At 34.6% G+C, this 24946-nt stretch overlaps 1 protein-coding gene across 2 annotated transcripts in view; it reads right to left on the reverse strand.

Moving 5' to 3' along the window:
- Positions 1-968: 968 nt before the first annotated feature.
- The window catches only part of HDAC2 (histone deacetylase 2), a 29898-nt gene continuing 5920 nt past the window's right edge, over positions 969-24946 (reverse strand). For both annotated transcript variants that reach the window (XM_042939650.1, XM_042939651.1), the window contains exons 2-14: positions 20854-20966; positions 19545-19662; positions 17868-17942; positions 16694-16832; positions 14295-14436; positions 11256-11348; positions 10947-11055; positions 7653-7793; positions 7278-7386; positions 6532-6662; positions 5913-6068; positions 2249-2306; positions 969-1343 (exon numbers count right to left, since the gene is read on the reverse strand). In XM_042939650.1, coding sequence (XP_042795584.1) covers positions 1313-1343; positions 2249-2306; positions 5913-6068; positions 6532-6662; positions 7278-7386; positions 7653-7793; positions 10947-11055; positions 11256-11348; positions 14295-14436; positions 16694-16832; positions 17868-17942; positions 19545-19662; positions 20854-20966 — 1415 coding nt within the window. In that variant the 3' untranslated portion in view covers positions 969-1312. The remainder of the gene's footprint in view (positions 1344-2248; positions 2307-5912; positions 6069-6531; positions 6663-7277; positions 7387-7652; positions 7794-10946; positions 11056-11255; positions 11349-14294; positions 14437-16693; positions 16833-17867; positions 17943-19544; positions 19663-20853; positions 20967-24946) is intronic.

Genomic DNA, 24946 nt, shown 5'->3' on the forward strand with positions numbered 1-24946 from the left:
ACCACTTGAAGCAAATATGGCAAAAGTGAAAAAACATGTTCAACCTGAATGGGTGCATGGCTGCTCGTTACCTAAATCCAGGTGTTCCTGTGAACATCTGAAAGCAGGGGCTTACACAGAAACAAACATGTTTTATCTATCTTCTAGAATTTTAGGATTTTCATCTCAAAACCATCATGTTAGGCCTGGCAAGGTGATTTCACTGGTTTTGACAGGTTCCTAAAATGTATTTTCTCTTGCACATCCTCAAGTACAAACTGCCCACATGTCTGCCTCCTACCACCAGAACGTAAGCGGTGCTGCGGGCATTCTTCCACCATTATGTTCAGTTGCATACCCGAAGCATTAAAATGAATATACTCTATAAACTGAAAGATGAACTAATTCTTTAAATGTTTATTTCCTTGGTTTGGAAACTTAGGTGTAAGAGTGGAACCTGGATGTTACGTAAATGCAGCTTAGACCAGGTTTTGTCTAAATAGGTTTTATTTTAGACAGACTTAATATGAATACAGGAAAATTCTGGTCAGACACAACCATACAATTCCTTGTCTACTTGGTACATAGTGGGGGTTGGCAACAAAGTCACATATTGCTAGTATGGAAGACAGTTTCTTTCTCTGATTATGGTTTTCTTCCAATTCAGAATTTTCATTTTTTCCAATTTTTGGGAATCTTTGGTTCAGCTCAAATATAATTCCTGGATCTTAGTCGCATAGCTTATATTAATTCAGAGATTAAATTATTATAATGAGATGTCAATCTTCACTGACTGGCCAAAGTATAAAAAACAAGATGGTAGAATTCCTAGCGCATTAATAAATATTTACTGTAAAATACTCTTTCTTGAATAGTAAATGGATGTCCTTGAAGCTGTTACCAGTTCCTCTAGTGTATTCTAATTGTACAGAAAGTCATGTTATTTGCCTCTGAAAAAAGATTTCATGTAAGAAACAGACAAAAGGCAATCCAAGTACAATTTTTTAATAAAGATAATTACAAAAGATGGAAAAATCAGCTCAGAAAGGCCAATTACTTCTTTAATAGATCAGTTTTTTGACATAATAACTCACATCAATTTTAAATACTATCACATAAAGCATGGTGGAGAAAGAAATTTTGCTTCATAATTAGAAAACTCACAATATAACTTGCCAAGAAAAACAAAAACAAAAAAAGCCATTTTGAAAATAAATACAGTCCATGCCAAAGTAGTATAAAATGAAGCCAGAAGTCTTCAAAAAGAAAAAATTTTTCTTCCCGATATTTTCTCACTCTTTTATGGTTTCTGAAATTGGTGAGACACTCAAATTCAAGGGTTGCTGAGCTGTTCTGATTTGGCTCTGTTAAAAGAGGCAACATAAAATATTAAAGTTCTGGAGGGTCATGCCAAGACACACACACTGATGATGCCTTGAGTCAATTTTTAGAGTACTGACTACCTTAATCTTTCCAGTGATTTTACAATCTATTCAAGTTATCCTATAAAGGCTAGCACAAAATTACATGTGGTCAAATGTATGCTTTCTGATGATAAACACCTCAATTATGATTTTGCCAAACATAACTAAATTATGAATCATGTTATACCAGCCCAGCGTTTAATTTACCCATCTCGGGATGCCTGGGTGGCTCAGTCGGTTAAGTGTCCGACTTCTCAGGTCATGATCTCACGGTTCGTGGAGTTCAAGCCCCGTGTTGGGCTCTGTCCTGACAGCTCAGAGCCTGGAGCCTGCTTCAGATTCTGTGTCTTCCTCTCTCTGCCCCTCCCCAGCTTGCTCTCTGTCTCTTGGTCTCTCTCAAAAATAAATAAACATTAAAAAAAATTTTAAATTTACCCATCTGCCAACACCACACACACACAAAAAGTAATCATGTATACAGAAATAAGAGCACCATGAAAAGATCACATAAAGTTAATAGCAAAAGGTCTCAGATACATTACGTACAATACAAACTGATTTAACGTTCAGTTACACAACATTACTAGTCTTCAGCATTTTTTAAGGCAAGCTACATAAGTAAAAAAGAAACAGATAACACATACACTGATAGTTAAGACGGCATATATTATCTTGTGCACCACCAATACAGAGTAAAATTTAGAACACCTCATTCAACTTACTGATGCTCTCAGTCAAGTTCGGTCCAGCACTTCTCAAAAGAATACACACATAACACACCTAAAGTAAATGTATTTATTATTTTTATAGTATATAGAAATTATTAGATAAAAAACACAATTTACCCTTTGGTATCTGTTTTTTCACCACTACTGTCCTTGGATTTATCTTCTTCCTTAACATCTAAAAACAAAAATTGGGAAGAGATTAAAACTTACTTTAAAATATAAAATGTATACCTTTTAAAATATACCTTTCTTAAAATATAAAAAGCTGTCTTAGGGGCACCTGGGTGGCTCAGCTGTTTTAGTGTTCAACTTTGGCTCAGGTCACGTCTCACAGTTTGAGATCCCACATCGGGCTTGCTGCAGTCAAGACTGTCCGTGCAGAGCCAACTTCGGATCCTCTGTCTCCTCTCTCTTCCCCTCCCTCACTTGGGCTCTCCCCCAAAATAAACAAATATTTAAAAAAATAAAAAAAAAAGCTGTCCTATACAGTTTTACTATTCATGAATTCAATAACCATACAAGCTTTGTTAGGTGCTGTGCTAAATGAGAGAGGTTCAAGGAGTTAATGTCACATAGACCCTGCCCTCTGAAGTTGTTTTCCTTGCACCACAGTATTACAGCTGAGATATGCACTGTGGAGAAGTTCAGCCTACAGACATGAGCACAGCAGCACTGAGGGAGGTTGGGAAAAACTACCACAAAGAAGTGACCTTTGAAGAGATGCCCTCAGAATTAAAGAAGATGTGGCACTTGGCAATGAGAAAGAATGAAATCCTGTCATATGCAACAACGTGGATGGAACTAAAAGGCATTACGCTGAGTGAAATAAGTCAGAGAAGGACAGATATCATATGTTTTCACTCATATGTGGATCTTGAGTAACTTAACAGAAGACCCTGGGGGAAGGGAAGGGGGAAAAATAGTTACAAACAGAGAGGGAGGGAAGCAAACCACAGGAGACTCTTAAATACAGAGAACAAACTGAGGGTGGATGGGGGGGTGGGGGAGAAGGGAAAATGGGTGATGGGCATTGAGGGCACTTGTTGGGATGAGCTCTGGGTGTTGTATGTAAGCCAATTTGATAATAAATTATATTCATACAATAAAATAAAATGAAAGAAAAGAAAATCTTTAAAAAAAGAATAGAGAACCATCCCATTATATAGCAGTACATACAGATCTTCCTCATTCTTTTTTCTTTTTTTTCCATTAAATTTACTTATTTATTTTGAGGGAGAGAGAGAAAGAGCACATGAGCAGGGGAGGGGCAGAGAGAAAGAGAGAGGGAGAATCCCATGTAGGCTTCATGCTGTCAGCACAGAGCCTAATGTGGGGTTCGAACCATGGGATCATGACCTGAGCCGAAATCAAGAGTTGGACGCTTAACTGACTGAGCCACCCAGGCACCCCAGATCTTCCTCATTCTTATGTACCATAATCCATTTAACTGGTCCTATGTTAATCAATATTTGCTTTTTTCAAAGTATTTTGCTTTATTAATAATTTCATAATAAATAACCTTGTATAGATAAAAAAAAAAGAGAGAGAGAGAGATGTCTTAAGAATGAATAGCTTTTGGGTGGGAAAAGGGATGAAGTATCTTGAACAGAGGGAAACCTTAAAAGGACTTTGAGGCAAGATGGAATTAGCAGGTTTAGAAGGAAGAAATGAAAGACCACTGGGACTGAAGTATTCTGAGAAGAGAGAATCAGGTAAGATAAACCCAAGACACAACAGAGGCTAAATCTTACTGCTTATTCACTTTAACTCTCACTGTTTAAGTACTGAAACTCTACCATTTTAATAAAAATCAATAAAATAGTAACATTACCACTACAAACTCAAGATTACTAAAACAAATTAGCCTAAATGTGAATTTCTTCTTTAAAGAAGCATATGAGCCAAAGTTGTGATATAATGACCTAATAATAAAGATACAGCGATTATACACATCATCACTAAGCATTCTACATACACATTTCAGGAAACTGGTCTGCCTTACAATACAAACATGTGTGTGACAATAAGGATGACATTTCTTTCAACTTCTGGCTTAATTTTGGATATGTAAACTTAATAATTCAAATTGCTAAAATGGAACTGGGAAAGGGAGGAGGAAAAAGAAATGGCCCCCACTTTAGAGGTTTTGATTATAGATTTTTAAAAATGTTTTCTATGGTAATATTTCTTTATGTGTAGGACAAGGGATTTTAACAATCGGAAGGTCTTACAAGAAGAGCCCCACCACAAAAGAATTTTTTTTTTAAGTTATCATTATCAGCAACAAAAGTTTTGAGGAGCTAAATACTAAGAGATTAATCCACTACCAGGCTACTAAGCCAGAGCAAAAGGTACTCTCTTTTTAGCTAAAAAGGCAATTAAAGACAAGCAGCACTCTAGTAAATGTGTTTTCCCGTTTGGAAAACAAACAAACAAAAAGCACAAAAAAGATAAAGATTTTAAAATGAGAAGAAACTTCAAAAATGACAAGAATATATAACAGTGAGAGAAATGAAAAATACTAGAACAATCCTACAGCTAAAGCAAAGTCCTCCTTACCTCAAAAATAGATGGAATTTCTGGATGTCAATCAGTACATAAGAGCAGACTGGAGCCATCATTGTGATACATTGCAAAGTTAAAATTATAAAATGGTAGAGAATGGTAGCCTACAGAGGAGTGAATCATGAGTACAAGAACAGAACTAAAAGTGTCAGATATGCTGTGGAATCCTAACCTCTCTAGTAAAAAAGAAAAAAGAACACGATAGCCAGCTTATTCATGTAACTTCGATATAATAGATAAAAGGAAAAGGATGTTGGCCCAGTATCTCTATCAGTTTTCCGCATGCTACAGGGTTAAAATTAACAGCCAGCTAAACTCATGCTCATCACCATTACTTGTATACAGGCATCAGGTATCCAATCAAGAAATGCATCAAGTGTTGAGAGTACAGATATTTAAGATCTGGTGTTCCCTAGCCTCCGGCAGCCCAATCTAGCAAGGAGATACATAAAATCCTATAACGAGGCACTATAATACAATGTGTTAAACAAAATGACCAAGGTATGTGTAAGTGCTCTGGGAAATCAGATAAAAGATAACCAATTCTGGTAGTAGAATTCACCACTTAGAGCATCATTTTGTCAAAAGACAAGCTACTAACACAGCATTTTTAAAGTTAAAGCATTGAAGTATTATACCTCCTCTCCAACCCAGCTTCCAAATCCCTTCTCTTTCCTCAGTTTTTATGTTTTCATTCAACAACTTCTGAGCAAAGTCTATTCTCCTAGCTTTTTCACAATGGTGAAAAACTGGTCTGAAGATAATATGACTCTTCTTTTGTGTTTAATTCCCATCAAGTAAACTTTAGGTAATTAAAGATTATCTTAGAATTTCAGTTCTGCCCACAGACTACAAACGGACCTATAACCACTTGGTCTTCTCACCCAGTCTGTATCATCATAGTGTAATGTTTGCTATTTTATGCCTATGTCAGCAAGAGACAGTAGGTAATAAGGTTTTCTACATTATAGAGCAAATGTGATCAGTAACATCAGCAGAGCCTTAAATAAAAGATTTTAGAGCTAAGCACCATTTACATTGGGAAAAAAAAGTCATCTACCTAGCACACAACCCCTTCTAATACTTACTTGTGTAATGGCCTTCAGGATCTCATAAAAACTGCAGTGAAGCTCATTTTTATTTTTATTTATTTTTTTTTTGAAGCTCATTTTTAAAATTTAGAGTTAAAACACCTTTACCAAAAAATAAACCTGACCTGCTTTTTTGTCCTCTGTTTCCTTCTTGTCTTCTTCAATTCTAGCTTTCTTTGCTCCTTTCTTATGATCAGCCACATTTCTACGCCCTCCTTCTCCTTCATCCTCAGAGTCTGAGAATTCTTCATCACAAGCTATCCGTTTGTCAGACGCTCGAACTAATTATACAAAGATTTTAGACAGACAACATTAAAAATATCATTAATACCAAGTACGTTAGCATGTCTACACCACAACAGCATACTATTATGCTATTGCTCTAGCAATCAATAATAAATAGAATGAGAAGCTGCAAAGTCAAACAGAAGGTGCTTAATGTTATTCAATCCATTCTACTTTGGACAATTGGTATTACTAATTAATTCCCAAATATACATAATTAAATTTGACCACTTATGTACAGTCACATGAACTGAAAAGGTTGACACTCAAATCAGGCTTTAAGGCATATGAAAGTAAAACTATGGAAGATGAGCAATGGAAAAAAAGGCCAGTAATAATGGTGTGCTCAGGAAACACGACCCAAAGTGAAGTTCTCAGGCCATTAAACCTTCAGTTTGTAGTGATGTTTTTAACAAATCAGAAAAATGTAACAGAATACACATCAAGGCATTATCTTACTAGAAATTCTCTTGTCTGGATCTTCTCCATCTTCATCTCCGCTGTCTTCATGAACAGCATCTTCTGGAATAGCTTGCATCTGGACGCCAGGTGCATGAGGTAACATGCGTAAATTTTCAAATAAGCGCTGTCTAAATTACACGTACAAATGTATTAGACAAAATTCATTTTCTTTCAAGTTCCTCTTAAATGTAACAGGAAACATTAAGCAAAAATTTCATCTTTATCTGACTTAACCTGTGAGTTAAATTAGTAACACATAAAAGCACTGATACCTCAGACTGTCATTAACCCATTCAATCCTCAAAATTTATAATGTAGGTACTCTTGCATCCCCCATTTCACTGGTGAGAAAATACAAGCCTTCAAGGCAAATGAACCTGCCACATGTCACAAAACTAATGTGTGGCAAAGAAAGAGGACACAAACTCAGGCCAGTGTGCTACAATAACCCTCTAAACACTTTGTTCTTAGAAATAAAGCTTTATCAAAATGTTTTCAAAAATGAAAATTTCACTTTCATGTAAGGCAAGGAAGTATACAATTTAGAGAACCTTTGCGATTTAAAAATATTTAATAGAAAATGGAAATATTTTTGAGCTATGAGGTCCATACATTTTCATTATCTCAGGAAAAAAAAAATGAGTAATCTTAAGGTTTCAATGCTTTTGAATAAGACAAAGGAAGTATCTGATATATAAAGCTAAAGATGAAATGTTTACCAAACCAATTCAATGATTTCTTACTTTATCTTTTCCATATATTCGGGAGTATTCTGGTTTGTCATGTTTGAAGGACTAATATGCAGTTTGAAGTCCGGGCCAAAATACTCAAAGTAATCATTATATGGCAATTCTATTAAAAACAATGAAATAAAGTGGCATATTAAAAGTTCAGTTTTCACACAAATCCATGCACAAAATCCAGATTCAAGTTGTGAAATGTTCCCCAAAAAAATATTTAAAAGTGAACACAAAGGGAATTTATTAAGTGACTATTCTATTTATACATGGTTTTGGAATCTACTCTAATCATCCATCCATCCATCCATCCATCCATCCATCCATCCATCTGTATATATAAACAGTTCCAACCAATAAAGATATAATAAGAATACTTACCATTGGGAATCTCACAATCAAGGGCAACTGCAGTCTCGTATGTCCAACATCGAGCAACATTACGAATTGTGTATCCACCTCCCCCAAGCATCAGTAACGGTAAATTGAAAGTTTTTACAACTTCTACACATTTAGCATGACCTAAGACAAAGAAGATCTGAGTAACATACAAATCTAAATATTTTAGCAGTTTGAAAAGTTTTAAAAAGATAATAAATGCAAAGTTTTACTCAACCAAAATGGCTTTTCTAAGTATTTAAAAAATATGTAAAAATTTCAAGAAATCTCTAGTCTAAAATTTACTTTTCAATCATATGCCTTTCACACAATGATTTTTAAAACACTGGCTACTTTAGCAAGTATCCCTGATAGAAAAGTCAAATATACAACTAAGATTAAAATATGAATATTTTTTATTAACATATGAAAAAGTTCTGTGATATGAAGATTCTATGTTCTTGTGAGGTTATGCGGGGTGGGGGGAAAGGTTACAATGAAACATACACAATCTAAATTTTCCCTCTAGACTCATACAAATTATGGAAAGCTATATAACAAAGTTTAACTGTGGGTTATCTTCAGGCAGCAATACTATGGATAATTTTTTTAACTTATCTAAGATTATAAAATTAGTATCTATTAGTATAAGAAATACTTCAACAAACTTCTGTGTGTAGAAATTTGAGGAAAAAGTAAACCCAATATAAAAACAAAGTATTTCTTTGGATACATGTACCAGTTCAATAATCAATTATAAGTTAATTACCGGTAATTTCTTGATATATTACTTAGGTATACAAATCAATCTTTAAAGAAAAAAACCCTTCAATTGTAAAAGAAAACCATGCTTACTGGAGATTATCAGGAAAAATCAAAACAGTGCAAAGGAAAACCTATCTAAAACACCATCATTCAAAGATAGTATTTGAAATATTTCTTTTTTTAAAGTTTACTTTATTGGGGGGAGGGAGAAAGAGAGTGCATGTGTAAGTGGGTGAGGGGCAGAGAGAGAGGGAGAAAAGTCCTCAGTAGGCTCCACACTGTTAGTACAGAACCTGACATCGGGCTTGATCCCATGAACCGTGAGATCATGACCTGAGCTGAAACCAAGAGTCAGATGGATGCTTAACCAACTGAACCACCAGGTGCCCCTTAAACATTTCCCTACAAATTCTGAGTTAATAAGGTTTAATTAGTTTTTTCATGTAATTGTATATTGTGAGCATTTCTAATTAAGTATTCTTCAATAGTTGCACCATATGATTCATAACCCAATTTCTATTATCACTACTAGAAAAATGAGTGTTTCTTGTAACAGATAAAAATGAATGGCAGAGATCACAATAGTAACAACATAAAGGAGGGCAGAAAGGAGATGGACAAGAGGTGACTAATAGACTTAAGAAATACAAATTGAAGTTGGCAGTGCAGAAAGCTTAGAATCAAGTTTAAGATTTGGGATTGCAAATATCCTTATGCTTTATACCAGGGAAATTGTAACAGTTGGCTGAAATGTACATTAATGTAAGAGTAAAACACTATAGTTTATGATTATGAATGCTATTACTTTTCAGTATGAAGGCATTAAAGCATTTTCAAACAGCTAAGACAGGAAAATGGTCTGTTAATACCCATTTTGTACTAATATTAGGTAGATCATTTTTAAAAGAACATGTCCATTTTGAGGCCAACATATGGTTATCAACACATTAAGTCCAACATATGAAACTATTATTTGGCCACTGCTGACCTACCAAGAAAAAGGGCAATCAAGTTTGTATGGTTCAACCTAATAAAAGCAAAATAGATTATACCATAATTCTAAAGCTAACTGGTATAGAAGCAATCGTAACATTAAGTAAAATAGCCTTTAATATCTGGATTTAGTTATTTAATTCCATTTAAGCCAACAGTAATTCTGGAAAAGCTCTATTGAGAATTCTTCACATCTTACGAAGGAATTCAAAGCATCCATTTGTTACCTAAAAGTTCAAAAGGAAAACAACTACAAAATCATGTACGATAGTCATCATTATTGATCCCCATATAACAAATTTTAAGACCTTATTAAATAAAGTTTCAGATTTATTCTTAAACTCTAGAGTTAATTCCATGATGGTGATCTTTTACTTTGGTCTGGACTTCTATCACAAGTTAATTTCAACACTTGATCAAATTTAAATTTCTGGTGTAGTACTAATCTCCCACATCTTTTCTCATTTCTCAGAAAGCTACTTGAGAATGTGCGCCACCCAAATGAGACAAAAGTGAGGAGGAAGACCGAGGAAAGAGCCATAGGGGAGGGGAGGCACACAAGAGAAGCAAAGAGCTCTTTGTTCTACCATATCTATAGGGGATAGATACTCAACCAAACAGTAACAGATCAGAAGGCTATTCTTCAAGAAGGTAAAAATGATGGAATATTTGATGCATCTGAACATTTGAAGCTATTTAGACACTGGCAGTTTAATAATAAGTAAAGAGAAAGCTAAGTAATTGAAAAACTGGGCAAGAAAAACAAGTTATGCAAAAAAGAAAAATCTGGTAACTGAAAAGTGCTTTAACATTAATGACACTGTAAACACTGAATGCCACAACCAAAATTCTAGTATACATACCCAGATTTAAATTGTAAAAATGAAGACACTGGAAGGGTGTGTGCATGTGTTGGGGACAAAGTGGTGAAAAAGAGCTAAATCCCTCTTCTTCCATGATAGGAAGTGAATACGCAAAGCTAAAATAGAAAGTAACAAAATTTGCATGTTATATTTCTAGAAAGATAAAAACCAGGGGTGCCTGGGTGGCTCAGTCGGTTGAGCGTCTTGACTCTTGACTTCGGCTCAGGGCACGATCTTGTTTATGGGATGGAGCCCCCTCGGGCTCTGTGTTGGGGGCACAGAGCCTGCTTGGGGTCCTCCCTCTCCCTCACTCCCTGCATCCCCCCTGTGCACACACACACGTGTGCCCTCTCTTTCTCTCTCAAAATACACATAAACTTAAAAGAAAAAATAAAAGATAAACACCAAAGAGAGGAACCAAAAACACTGAAAATGGCTGCTTTGGTTGAGACTGCAAGAAACTTTATAGAAGTATTCGCTGATGAATGTATCAACAAAAGAAAATCTAATTTACCGAAACAAGATTAATTATAGTTAATGCATACATACATTCAACAAAACCCATGAAAATTACAGAGCATGTAGCTCTGTGTAAAAATTGTAATGAAAACTAGTATGGGAAGTTCTTGGAAGAAAAAAAAATTCTCCTGGGACTATCATCCATTAAATTGCTTACCTTTGACTGTCAAATTGAAGCAACCAAGCCTATCACCAGATAGTGAGTCAGCACCACACTGTAGCACCACAGCACTAGGTTGATACATTTCCATCACTTTCGAGATAATCTATGAAGATAACCAAAGTTATTATCTCTAAAAATACTTTTTAAATTCCATTTTGATTTTATGTTTTTTTTAAAGATTTTATTAAGTATCTTTATACCCATCATGGGGCTCGAACTCTTAACTCCAAGATCAAGAGTTACAGGCCCTAACTGTGCCAGCAAGGTGCCTCTCCATTTTGATTTTGAAATAGTAATACTTACAGGCTTAAAAATCTGCCCATAGGACTCATCATCTATACCATCTCTCATTGGAAAATTGACAGCATAGTATTTGCCTTTTCCAGCACCAATATCCTAAAATATATAATTAAACAGCTCTTAGGGAGTATTTCATAGTGAAAATATTTGACATGTTTATTAAAATATTTTTCTGCAAGATTGTAAAAACAGGTAACAATATCCAATTCTGAATTCAGCTTTTAGGTTAAGAAAGGAAATAATACAGAAGAAGTACATATTCCAATATTAATGGATTGCATTATTAGGCTGAAAAGAATGAGTTCCAATTAATCTGAAATGGTTATCTTGGGAGAACAGAAATTGAACATAAACAATTAAAGGCAATATTACAGGAGACCAAGAAATAATCATCAACAGAATATGTAAGACAACATTATGAATAAAGCTACAGAAAATAAATATTCTGGGCAGAAAAACCTTGCAGAACAATTGTCTCTATAATGCAGAATCCTCCTTGTGGCTCATAATCTGGTGTAAGTTTATTTATGATGAAAGATAAGCCCTGACTGTCCTGATGTCTTGACAACTGCAGACTAAAGCACCAAAATCTGCTCTTTAATTGCGCTTGAAGTAAATGTTTCTACTTGTTGAATAAATACCACTCTAGGCATTAATACCTTCCAAATGAAGCAAAAGAAAGAGAGAGCTGGGTTCAGCAATGTAGACACACTTAGGATACACACACACACACACACACACACACACACACAACATATACTTATTTGTATAAATAAGTATTTGAAATACTCATTTCACGCATAGATGCATGAGTGTAAATGTACCTCTGCATGTGCACACATATATGTTCCTTGAAGAAACAGTACAGTATAAAAAATTGCTACAAAATACTTCTTTACCTGCCACACCAAAGGATTAGGGGTGACTGATAATCAGGTGTTTTAAATTATGATACAATATACTTGAATCCTTAGGATTACTAACACTTGTGTGTAAATTCTCCCCTGATCTCTCATATAATAATCTGAGCTTGATTCATTTTAAAAAAGCATAGTTTATCCTTCAGTATTAGAGTTATTATGAGCCAACTTCCAACGAAGACAAGTAGTGGGATTACACATCTCCTCCCAACCAAATTTTTCTTAAGAACTCTAAATGTTTATATGTAACTAAATGCAAACCATACAGATGTGGATAAACTAAAAGCACTGTGAATTCCTAAACTCCTTCATTAAAAACCAAATTCCTGGAATATATCTTGACACCGAGATTTCAGAATACAGAAAGTTGGTCAGCACTTCTCACTCCAGCCAAAGGCTGGCAACTCAGAGCTGCTCCCCTTGTAGCACCAGGCTATATCCCTTCCATTTCTAATTCCTCAACTACTACTGTATCATACCCCTTTTTCTTCTACTTATGCTCCTGATCTAATAAATGCATACAATTCTGAACAATGATCAACGCTCAAAGTATCCTTCTTTTCTAATTTAGAATAAATTGTCACGAAGGAAAAGGAATGTTCATCAAATTAACATCTAAAGATACACACAAGTTTTATGAAACTCCAAATATAACAACATATATGATTGATCTTGAGTTCCTTGCAAAATTTTGGGGATACCTTTTATAATAACTAAAGGGAAAAATATTATGAGGCTATTTCATATAGTGTGTGCAAAATCTTAAGTGAGTAGAAGATATTCAAAGTCATACTGAAATCTTTTAAAAACATTCATTCTCCAATATTTTCCACCAACTTCAATCATAAGAATACTGTCAGAAATTAAAACACAGGCTGACTTTTGCCATTTCTGAGATTAATTAGGACCATACTGAAAAGAGACTTTAATTTTTTTAAACTTAAACTTAGGAAGGCTTTTGCTGAATTTCTAGTGCAATGGTTGTAGGCAAAGGAATTCTAGTGATTTAGAGCAGTGCAGCACAGAATCTGAATTTCTGAGGCCTGACAGTATGTTCCCAGGAGACACTGATACTGCCAGTTTAAGGGTCATACTCTGAGAATCACTAGTATGTAAGTTAAGACCAAGTGAGGAAAGACACTGAACGAGCTAACAGGCAAGAAAGTGAAAATGTAAATTTTCAATTTTAAAAGCCACATAATTTAAACAGAAATAAACCACTGACGCTCTACCTATTTATAAGATTTCACCATCACAACTCTTACTGAAAGAGCACCACCTTGTGGTCAAATAAAGAAAACTCACGTATTTGAAAAACATGGTTGCTAAAATAAACTCCATACCACAGATATGAAAAATAATCTTAATAAAATAATTTAGAACTAATGTTGAATGCCATGCTAAGAGAAATTTCCTATATAATCCAGGCTGAATTAAAAACAGCTATTTAAATTTTTTAATAAATTTCAACATGCATATAGTTTGGTTCAAGAAAAACTAGTGTAGAAAAAGAAAAAAAAAAAAACTTCAGGAACTTTGTAGAAACAAGATTTGACCACTGGTTTTTACATTCATTAAAGACCACCAAATGGAAGAAGATAACAGAAATATAAAAGAAATAGTTGCATTTAATTTAACAGGCAGGCAGGATAAGCTATGGTATTCTTTCCCCAAAGGAAAAAGAGATTAAAATTAGACCTATTAAATCAAGACTAACCATAAAAAGAACAGTACAAGAATCTAAAAAAGATTTTATTGTTTTCTTATTTTCTTCCACCAGTCTTTACAATCAAAGACAATGTTGACTACTATCAAGTAGGTTTTGAAGATTCAAACGAACATCAATCAAGAAGACTGCTTAGTGCTTCAGGGATGTTCAAAAACAATTATTCAATCAAAGAAAGTGACCGAGCCAAAGGAAGTCCTCTCAGAATTTTTGTATAGTCAACGAAAGTGAATTCTAGCATATGTTAGATAACATATAAAAAATGACTCTATTCTGCACACAAATTTCAAATTAATGACTCAAGAACAATATTAGTTTAGATATATAATTATTAGCTTCCTCAGTTTTCCTAATATTTATCTCGTAATTATTTATTCAGACCGAATTCAGTCTTACCCGCAAATCTCCTGTTCCGGGAAAGTATTCCCCATACTTATGGAATGATACAGTCATTACACGATCTGTGGTATAAAAAGCTTCTTCGACACCATCACCATGATGGATATCAATATCAATATATAAGACTCTTTGATGATACCTGAAAACAAAGCCGTATGTTTTCAAAGGGTTTTAAGATGGGGAAGAACCACATGGATTCAGAAAACCTATTTTTGAGCTCTTGCATTCCAGAATGTTTAATCCCTTTTCTTACTTTACTTCCAGCTTAAGAGACCATTCATACACCTGAAATTACAAGTTTGAGCCTTAGATCCTTAAATCTTCTCTTTAGCCCCAATCTAGGTAAGAAAATGTATTTACTCTCTCTGTGAAATCTGTCCTATTCTACAGGTTTTAAAAACATAGCACATGTTCCTATATATTAACAACTGAAGATTATACCATACTTAGAACTGGTACTTTAAAACATCTCTCTAGTACATTTTCAGGGTTATACAACAGTGGTTAGCAATCTATGGTTCATAGTCCAAATTTGGCCAATGGGATCTTTTTTAAAGCTTTAATATAAGAATAATTTTTACATTTTTAAATGGCTGAAAAATAAAATTAAAACAGGAACAGTTCAGGATATGTGACAATTAAGTGAAATTCAAATTTCAATGTCCATAAATAAAGTGTTACTGAAACATGGCCACGTTTATTTGTTTACATATTGTCTACGGCTTCTTTTGTGCTTCAACTGCAGAATAGAGCAGTTGTGACAGAAACCACATTCGGTACTCTCGTCACTTCACAGTGCTGATTGGAGCACTGCAAATTGCAGCGATACAGTTATAACCTGAATGCATTTTAAGAGCCATGTGTATCATCATAATGTGACATCTTATTACTAGCACGCACCCAGGTCAAAACAAGAGAAAAGGAAGGTGAACTTTGAATGTCATCCTTTTATGGCACTATAACGTGAGGATTATTCTGTTATTGAGTTTAATGGCAGCACAGTATTTATTACATGATGATACCACAGCTATGTTAAAAGAAAATAATGTAAACTGACATTATCAAACTAAGCACTCTTAGGAATAGTCTCAACTCACAGGAAAGCACCATTCAGCAAAGTTATGAAATAAAAGTAGAATGTCTCATCATAGCAGAATCTCTTCACAAAAATAATAAAGCTGTGAGCAAAGCAAGTTTCTAAGTGGTTCATAAGTGGCTTATCAACTGTCGACTAATTAAATGTTTGATCACATCAGTTAAAGAAATATGTCTAGACAAATTAAGTTAAACTTGTTTAAGAATATAAGCATGTGGGGGGCGCCTGGGTGGCTCAGTCGGTTAAGTGTCCGACTTCAGCTCAGGTCATGATCTCGCAGTCCGTGAGTTCGAGCCCCGTATCAGGCTCTGTGCTAACCGCTCAGAGCCTGGAGCCTGTTTCAGATTCTGTGTCTCCCTCTCTCTCTGACCCTTCCCCGTTCATGCTCTGTCTCTCTCTGTCTCAAAAATAAATAAATGTAAAAAAAAAAAAAAAAAATTAAAAAAAAAAAAGAATATAAGCATGTGGGCAAGAACTATTACTCAAGAGATGAAGACACAAGAACCAACATCAATAGTAAATTAAAAACCAAGGCAAATAATTTCAAATGGTTTTCCCTGGCTCTCAATGAGCTCACTGAAACATTTTAGTTGTTTATATGAGGAGTCAATTCCAAATTTTACATGACTGAAAAATCAGCTTCTATGAACTGTATGCATGGAATCAACTATAGACAACATTTTCAGTACTGAGAAAAAACTAATTCACTACAATCTCAAGTGGAATCTAAGACATGTTACAACCGATAATGGTTAAAAAAAACCAAAACTTTATAAATTTCCAAATTCTTAAGTACCTCCTCTATAGATACCGCTCTCAAACTGCCATCAAGGGTAACTTTAAAACTGTTCTAGTAATTTAGAGATAATTTTATCCATTAGTAGAGAACAAAGCCCCACTGCACGTAAAACTACACAAACTCATTCAAAAAACAAATTTCCTTTAACACAACGTTTCATATTTTTGCCTTCAAGAGTTAAAACTTACAAAATGTTAGAACATGAACTTCAGGGTCATGTCATTTCTCATTAGTTGAAACTATAACCCAAATCTAAATTGCTACACTACTTCTAGTATTTTTTAAAAGGATATTTAATGGGAGTTTTAGATATACATAGGCATTTCTCATTCTCACTAATCCAAGGAATGGGAAAATGTCCTGCATTTCTACAATGGTTTATAAAAAATCCATAGAAGACTCACCATAACTACTTTTAACCTACTTGATATGTTTTTTAAAGCCATAGATTCATATTGTTTTAAACTTTTTTCATAAGAAAAATAACACAAATTAACTTACTTTAGTAACTCAAGGATGGCAAGTACAATATCATTAACATAACAGAATCCTGATGCTTCTGATTTCTTAGCATGATGTAATCCTCCAGCCCAGTTAACAGCCATATCAGTTTGTTGTCGGTTTAACTTCACAGCTCCAGCTAAAAAACCAGACAGGGTAGACTTGGAAAGTGTTTAAAATAAAAACCAGTAGAACTAGACAAAAGCCCTATATAGAATATGCCATGTATAAAAGAACTTAAAATTACAAAAATATAAGGATCATTGTCTAGGGCACAAACAGCCAATTTTTTCTTAGATAAATATATATATTTTTTAAGTTTATTTATTTTTGACAGAGACAAAGTGCAAGCATGAGCTGGGGAGGGGCAGAAAGAGAGAGGAAGACACAGAATCCGAAGCAGGCTCCAGGCTCCAAGGTGTCAGCACAGAGCCTGACGTGGGGCTCAAACTCACAAACTGTGAGATCATGACCTAGGCCAAAGTCAGACGCTTAACCGACTGAGCCACCCAGGCGCCCCTCCTTAGATAAATATTATCCTATAGCTGTGATCTGATTAAATAAGGGTATATATGGAAATTGGTAACTAGTGAGGCAGAAGAGAGAAATCTCTAAGTGAAAATATAATAGCAGTAAGAAACTGAAAACTTCAAATCATTATGACCATAAAACATGGGGAATTCATTGACTGATTTTTAAAGAAAGAAGTAACTACCTTTACTTATTTTTTTTTTCAAAGTAAGCTCTACACCCAATGTGGGGCTTGAATTCATGATTCCTAGATCAAGAGTCACATGCTCTACCCAATGGGTCAGCCAGGTGCCCCAAACACAGGGGTTTTTAAAGACAACTGTACTCTACCATAAACATACAGACTACTTTTTTGTTATTAAAATCCACTACCATTAAAACTTTTGCTCTAAACAAATAACCCAAAAGATACATACTAAGTTTAAGTCATTTTTTTTTAAATTTGAGAGAGCGAGCACAAGCAGGTGAGGGGGAAAAAGGATCCCAAGCAGGCTCTGTGATGCCAGCACAGAGCCTGACGCAAGGCTTGAACCCACAAACTGTGAGATCTTGACCTGAGCCAAAACCAAGAGTTGGACGCTTAACCAACTGAGCCACCCAGGTGCCCCTAAGCCAATTTTTAAATCTGAATCAGGACACTTACCAACTGAGCCACCAGTTGAGAGCTGACAAAACTCAAAGAGTCCATCAAACACTGGACAATCCTCTCCAACATTAACTGTGAAAGATGGATTTCAGTTACAAGCCCTTCTGTGAATTAATGAAACCTTTTCTTATAAAAACTTTATTTGATGCAATCATAAAACATCTTGGTAGAAAGCTAAAGTTTGTTACTTAAAAATATATCACTTATCCAAGGTAATTAAAGCATTATATGTGAAACACCACCATCAAATCTTACCAGGATTATTCGTAGAACATCTCTACTCTATTACCAAAAAATCAGTAGCAATCAAAATATAAAACGTATTTGATTTAATTAAAACACAGACTTAAATTTAGGCATTTCTCCTCAAATATTCAATTAATCAAGATTCTAAAAAATTGAAGCAACTTTAATTCCTTTATAATTTACTCTCTCTACAATTCCTTACATGCACAGACTATCCATAACTTTGAACTATATTTTAGCGAGTACTAAAAAGATAAAGCAGCAGGTTGCCTACCCCATCTCAAAGGAGAAGAATTAACTAAGTTCATAACAGCCAGGGTGTAGAAGAAAGGAGTAAATAAAGCACGAGAAAACAACACCTACAGATATGTGACACACTGCAATAGATTTAGTTCCTTAGTACAGACAGGATAAAAGGGACATATATGTATATAACCCATTCTCAAGTCTCTCCCCACCTCTCAAATTACAACTTCTTCAAAAGTAAGGGTAATTGTTTTACATAGCTTTATATATATATCCTTAATCTAACACTACAATGAATAAATTTTAGTTTCTTACTGCTCAGATATAATCATAATCATAATATAATTCAGTACTATGTATTAATAAATCAATCCTGTTAATTCATCTGTCCCATCTACTCATGACTTTTAATCTTAAGCCTAAATCTCCATCAAGAAAACATGTATAAATAGTATGTTCTATTTACATTACAGCATTTTACTGAATAAATAATCGATAGTAGAAATGTATACAAAGTTCTATAAATGTATGAGATGCCTAACAACTACACTTAATTTAGCATTATTGAAATTGTTCATTAAAAAAACATCATCACTAAAATTGATTAATAAAAACACTGATAAGAATGAACTCCAGTTAACAAGGTTTAAAAAACTCTGGCAATCATTCTAGGATGACACTTTGCATTACACTTTCAAGCCAACCGATCACTAATAAAATACTTTTTATCTATAAAATGCTTTATAGAAGAAAATCAAAAGTGTCACTAACAATGGGAAGGAACAGATTATATATTACAATCCAGATTAACTAAAGCACACAAAGAAAATGAGATATATATACCAGGCTAAGACCAATCAAAGTATAATTACTTTTTTTAAACAGCAAGGGAACAAAGTCTTCCCACTGATACCCATTCTCCCAAAGTTAACCAAAACAAAGAGTAGAGGAACACCAAATAGCTCTTTGGCAGTTTGACAAATCAATAGGCTTCAAGTAGAGTTTGCTTTTGTTTTTTACAAAGTAGCTTTAATATTTTTACATTGACTTCTCAAACCAATAATTAAAATAATATTTAGATCAGGCAGAATACCTAGATTTGGATAACTCTAATTATAAGCTTCTAAAAATACTCATTTACACTTATCAATACTAGCATATATTTTTAGCACAGAAACGTACATCTCTGCATCTGCTTACTATACTCAGACATATTATCGGGTCTTATTGAACGTAGAAATTTGATGTACTCATCACTGTGGTATTTTGTCATTTCCTCAGCAGTGGCTTTATGGGGCCTCTGTGAAGAAAACCAAATGTCAGAATTGTGGAATTACAACTGGTTATATCAGAATTATCAAACACAAAATATACAATTTCCCCTAACCGTCCTCTAAAAGAAATTAGGCTGGCCAGAACAAAATAAATTTCAAAGCTAATCCAAATTTATAAATGTGTGTTTTTAGGAAACCGTATCAATTCTGAAGCTAATTTCTACTCCTTTAAAAGCATTAGACAGGTCTGGCCCCAACTATAAATTAATCACTCCTTTTATTTTAGTGGAAATGGCTCAACACTTACCGAATCCATGTTCAGAAACACTTTCTTTCATTTTCCGTCACAAACCTTCTATCATAAACCTGCTCTGCATACAGTGAGAATGAGACTCAATCTCAATTTTAAGTCTTTGTTCAGAATCTCTCTTCCTTTCCTCTGCCTATCTTAATTATCCTTGTGCCCAAGAGCTCAATTTTATTTATGACACACTTCTCCCAGAAGCCCAGAAGGCTTCCAGATAGTCTTATCCAATCCTCTCCTCTAATGTTTATATTTCAAAGAAAATAACTCGTGTATATACATATATATATATATATACATATATACATACGTACATACATACATATACACGTATACACACACACACACACACACACATATATATATACACACATACATACACACACCCCCAACACTGTTAACTGCTTCAAGTCTTTCTTTTCTCCCCAGATAGGCAAGAATTGTGTCTTACATTTGTTTATATATACTCCCATCAGTGCAAAAACATTTAAAGCAGTTGTATCTTAAATGTTATTTATATTCTGCACGTCCACTAACACACTGTTCCATATGCCAATTTTCTAGAATTTTCTACATAATTCTTCCGTAATAGTCCCAGGTCAACTCTTCAGCAGCACAGCCAGGTCAACCACTACAGTAACAAAAATATTTAGTATGCTAAACTGAGTTGTTCTCCAGAATGTGAAAAGGTGGGATATGGGAAACTTTTTAAAAGTAGTGGAGGAGCAGGGAAAAGAGAAGCTACAGTTCCCACACTCCCAGTTTTCTCTGAAGAATAAAACAAAAAGGAGTTTCTGTTTTCTTCCAGACTTTTTCATCTGCTAAATGCCCTCCAAAGGGAGTAATAAAGTTTCAGGGCAGTAGATTAAAAAAATAAAATCACTGCTGAATATTTACCAAAAGGTATACTCACATATATTTCCATTTTTCTATATAAGCCATAATTTAGCAGCAAGTTGTGGGTCATGCGGATTCTATGAGGTTTCATGGGATGACCCTGTCCATAATAATAATTCCCAATATCACCTAAAATAGAAAAACAACATCAACTGAATAATACGAACAAGAGAATCTTCACAATCTAAATTTATGTAGGTTTATCAGTAGCAGGCATTTATCACCCAAATAAGATTTAAAACCTTAAATGATGATTTTGGATTTTTCAACTTTCAAATTATATTAGAAAACCAAGATACTATGTACACGTTTACATGTGATAACTCCATTAGTATATGTTATGCTTATTTATAGATTAAGGCAAGGAAGCTTTCTGATTTTCAGCTTACCAAAATGTCTTATTTAGGATTAGTTCAAATAAAATACTCTGTAATGACTTAAAAAAGTGGTTTTTGTTACTTAAATTGATAATTACTTTTCATATTCACTGGCAAGTTCAGATGCCTAATGTAAATTCGCGGAGTTTCACTGTTATTATTTAAAGATTTTACAGCAATTACTTCCTGAATATTTACTGGCATTCCAGAAATCCTTTAGAGTTAGAATTATGTGGGTTAAAACATTCCACATACATCCTTATCACAGTTTATAAGAGAAATTTTTGGTAAATGAAATTTAGATCGTAAATAAAATTTTGCTCTGATGAGACACACATACTCATGACATTTTTTAAGGTAGAAAGGGTATTCTGTCTCATTCTTAATGATTAAAAGTTGTAACTGCCAGCCTACCTTTCCATGACATCTTATATACCAACGTTTTAAAACTTATACATAAGGTCTATTTTAAAATGAGCAGGTAACACCAAAACCAGATTTTCATCTATCAAATTTCAATAAAATCAATACTTTTAGGTAAAGACCTAGTGGTTTTATAATAAAAATATTAAGGAAACCTCTAAAAATATACTATTTTTTTAATGTAACAAGCACTTTCTGCAACAGACTGTATTAAATTAGAAATTATTTTAGTATCAATTCTAGTCTTTAAATAAATAATTCCGAAATTTTGTTAGGACAGTCAAGCTGACTTTAATGGCTTGAAGTTAATCACTTCAACATGAGTTTATGTAAAAGCTAGGGATAAAGAATACCATTTCCCTCTCTATCTTCAGGATCAAAAAAATCTTCCAAAATCCTAATATACACATTTGGTTAAAAATTTTTTTTTAATGTTTATTATTTTTGATAGAGAGACACACACACAGAGCAAGCAGGGGAGGGGCAGAGAGAGAGAGAGATACAGAATTGGAAGTAGGCTCCAGGTTCTGAGGACAGAGCCCAATGGGGGGCTTGATACCACAAATGAGGAGATCATGACCTGAGCTGAAGACGGCCGCTTAACTGACTGAGTCACCCAGGTGCCCCCACCTTTTTTGGTTTAATGTAAACTGAGAACTCAAAAACTTGCATTTCTCTCTTCCATGTACTTGATAATACTCCAGGACAAACATTCCTGTTTTATAATGGGCCTATTTTCATAACATAGCTATTTCTAAATACTACTACTGTTTTATTTTGTTGGTATTGTAACACTAATTTACTTAACTCATTTTCAATACAAACTCTCTTCCGAAAACAACATATACACAGTCATTTAAAGGGAAAGCCACCTTTCTTAAACCAAGAGCCAACAACAAAGCTAAGACAATACAGACAAGTAGCTAAGGAAGACTATGGGGATATGTAACATTCCTCTGCGTATATATATCACAATTCAGAGGCCATGTATGAAATAAACTACCTTTACAAGGATGTACTATGAAGCTCAGTTCTACATGGTTGGCACCACACATACTTCCTTGAAAGCAACCTGGTCTCAAGAAATTGAGGTATGGAAAGCCCGCTAGAATCACAAAGCACCACGTACCCAAATTAATGCAAGGGAGGTTACTTCTAAGTTATCACTACCAAGAGACCATGAGAATAAGAATAAAGAAACTCGTCTTCAGAGAACTTCCAGACACTTGGTTAGATTTACTAAGATGAGATGTCTCTAACATCTATTATATTTTAAGACCAAATAACTCTAGTTATAGACATACTGAGAGTCCAATGGAAAGCCACTAATAATCTAATAATAGGAAAGATGCCAATAACCTACAGAAGGGTGACTACAGTAGCAATTTCTCAGCAAGCATGTTTGAAAAAAAAATGATAGCAGCAATGAACATTTATTGAGTGCTTACTAGGAGGTACAATTCTAAGCACTTCACATTATTATCTGTTAATCTTGTCAATTAACCCTATGATGTAGCTATTTATTATTACTATTGTTCCTATAGTGAAGTAATGTGAGATGCAGCTGAGTCCGGTAATATTGCCAAGCTAGAAGAGCTAGAGTCAAATGTGGGCAGAACAACGCAGACCATCTTTAAGCAGTAGCTAGTAGGAGAGCAACGACATTTACAGTCAGTAGAAATGGTAGGGGAAAGCCTGGCTAGGAAAGGATATAATATGGTAAAGGTTTAGGGTCTTCACTAATTTCAAGAAAATGAATATAAGAAACTACCTATCTAATCCATCACTTTTTTACCAATATAGGGTCCTCCAATTTTGTATGAATATACATAGCTTTCAACAAGTTTTCTCTGCTACAATTTAGGCGCCCCAGACCCATCAAAAATATGTGCCCCCTACCTAAATGACACATGTCCACAAGGGCAACCAAGCCAAAGATAAGTATTAACTGGTTTACCAAGAATTCCCCCAAAATGTAAGGGGTTAATAAAAGAACCATCTCCCAATTCTTTCTGGTTTAATCCCATATCTCAAAATTCTCTCAAGGCTGCTTTGTAGACATCCACTTTTCAATAAACATAAAATGTCTTTTCTTAGTTTTAAGAACCTACAAATTCCACTCATCTAAGTGGTGAAGTAATGCAACTTGGACATTTTATTTTAACGTTTATTTATTTTTGGGACAGAGAGAGACAGAGCATGAACGGGGGAGGGGCAGAGAGAGAGGGAGACACAGAATCGGAAGCAGGCTCCAGGCTCTGAGCCATCAGCCCAGAGCCCGACGCGGGGCTCGAACTCACAAACCGTGAGATCGTGACCTGAGCTGAAGTCGGATGCTTAACCGACCGAGCCACCCAGGTGCCCCGCAATTTGGACGTTTTAAATGTTATCTTGATTTTCATCAAAATACATAAAAATGCTTTACCAATGAAGCAAACATCAGAAAAATTAGCTCAAGGTGGTTCCCTGAACACAATAAATTTTAATCGTCAACATGAAGAAATCCTCACAAAGAATTCATTTTATCTGCAAAATTTTAGCAACTGTTCACTCTTCAAAAGAAGCTATCAGAACAAAATGGCTACTAAGATCTACACTCTCACCTGAAGTACTTGAGACTAGATGTATTTAAGATTTTTTTTCAGGTTTTATAAATGTAGTTGTTACATCTGTTGTATATTATGTGATATCCTGGGATCTACACAGCAGCCTATAATCAAACATTAATACTTTTGCAGCAAAAAAATGTGTGAAGATTCACAATATGCAGAATGATTATAAATATTAATTTTTTCATCTTCCACATACTGCTTAGTCCACTATCTTTAACACACTGGCCACTGGCTTCCATAAACTGCTCTCTTGGACTTTACTCCTACCCCATAACCACTCCTCCACCAACCTTTAAGTATCAGGAGCTTCTCAAGTTCATTCATTCATTTAACAAAATCAAGAGACTACCATGTGCCAGGCACTTTTCTAGGTGCTTGGACAAGTCAGTGAACAAGAGGACTGCTCTAAAAACCTTCTTCTCTTAGGAATGAGTCACCTAATCTGTTCCATCTAGATAGAAACTTAGGAACCATCCTTTATTCTGTATCACCATTAACCAGTTCCAGCTCCATTTCCAATCCACCAACAAGTTTTTTTTACTCTCAAAACCTCTCTTAAATGTGTCCATTTCTGTCAGCCACAACCATGATATTTTATGTGGACCAACATACATTCAATTCTTGCTTTCAGTCTTCCATTCATCACTCTTTACCATCCTTTTTCCACTTAAAGAGTTCTATTTAGGGGCGCCTGGGT

The sequence above is a fragment of the Panthera leo genome, chromosome B2, assembly GCF_018350215.1.
Source record: "Panthera leo isolate Ple1 chromosome B2, P.leo_Ple1_pat1.1, whole genome shotgun sequence".
NCBI lineage: Eukaryota > Metazoa > Chordata > Mammalia > Carnivora > Felidae > Panthera > Panthera leo.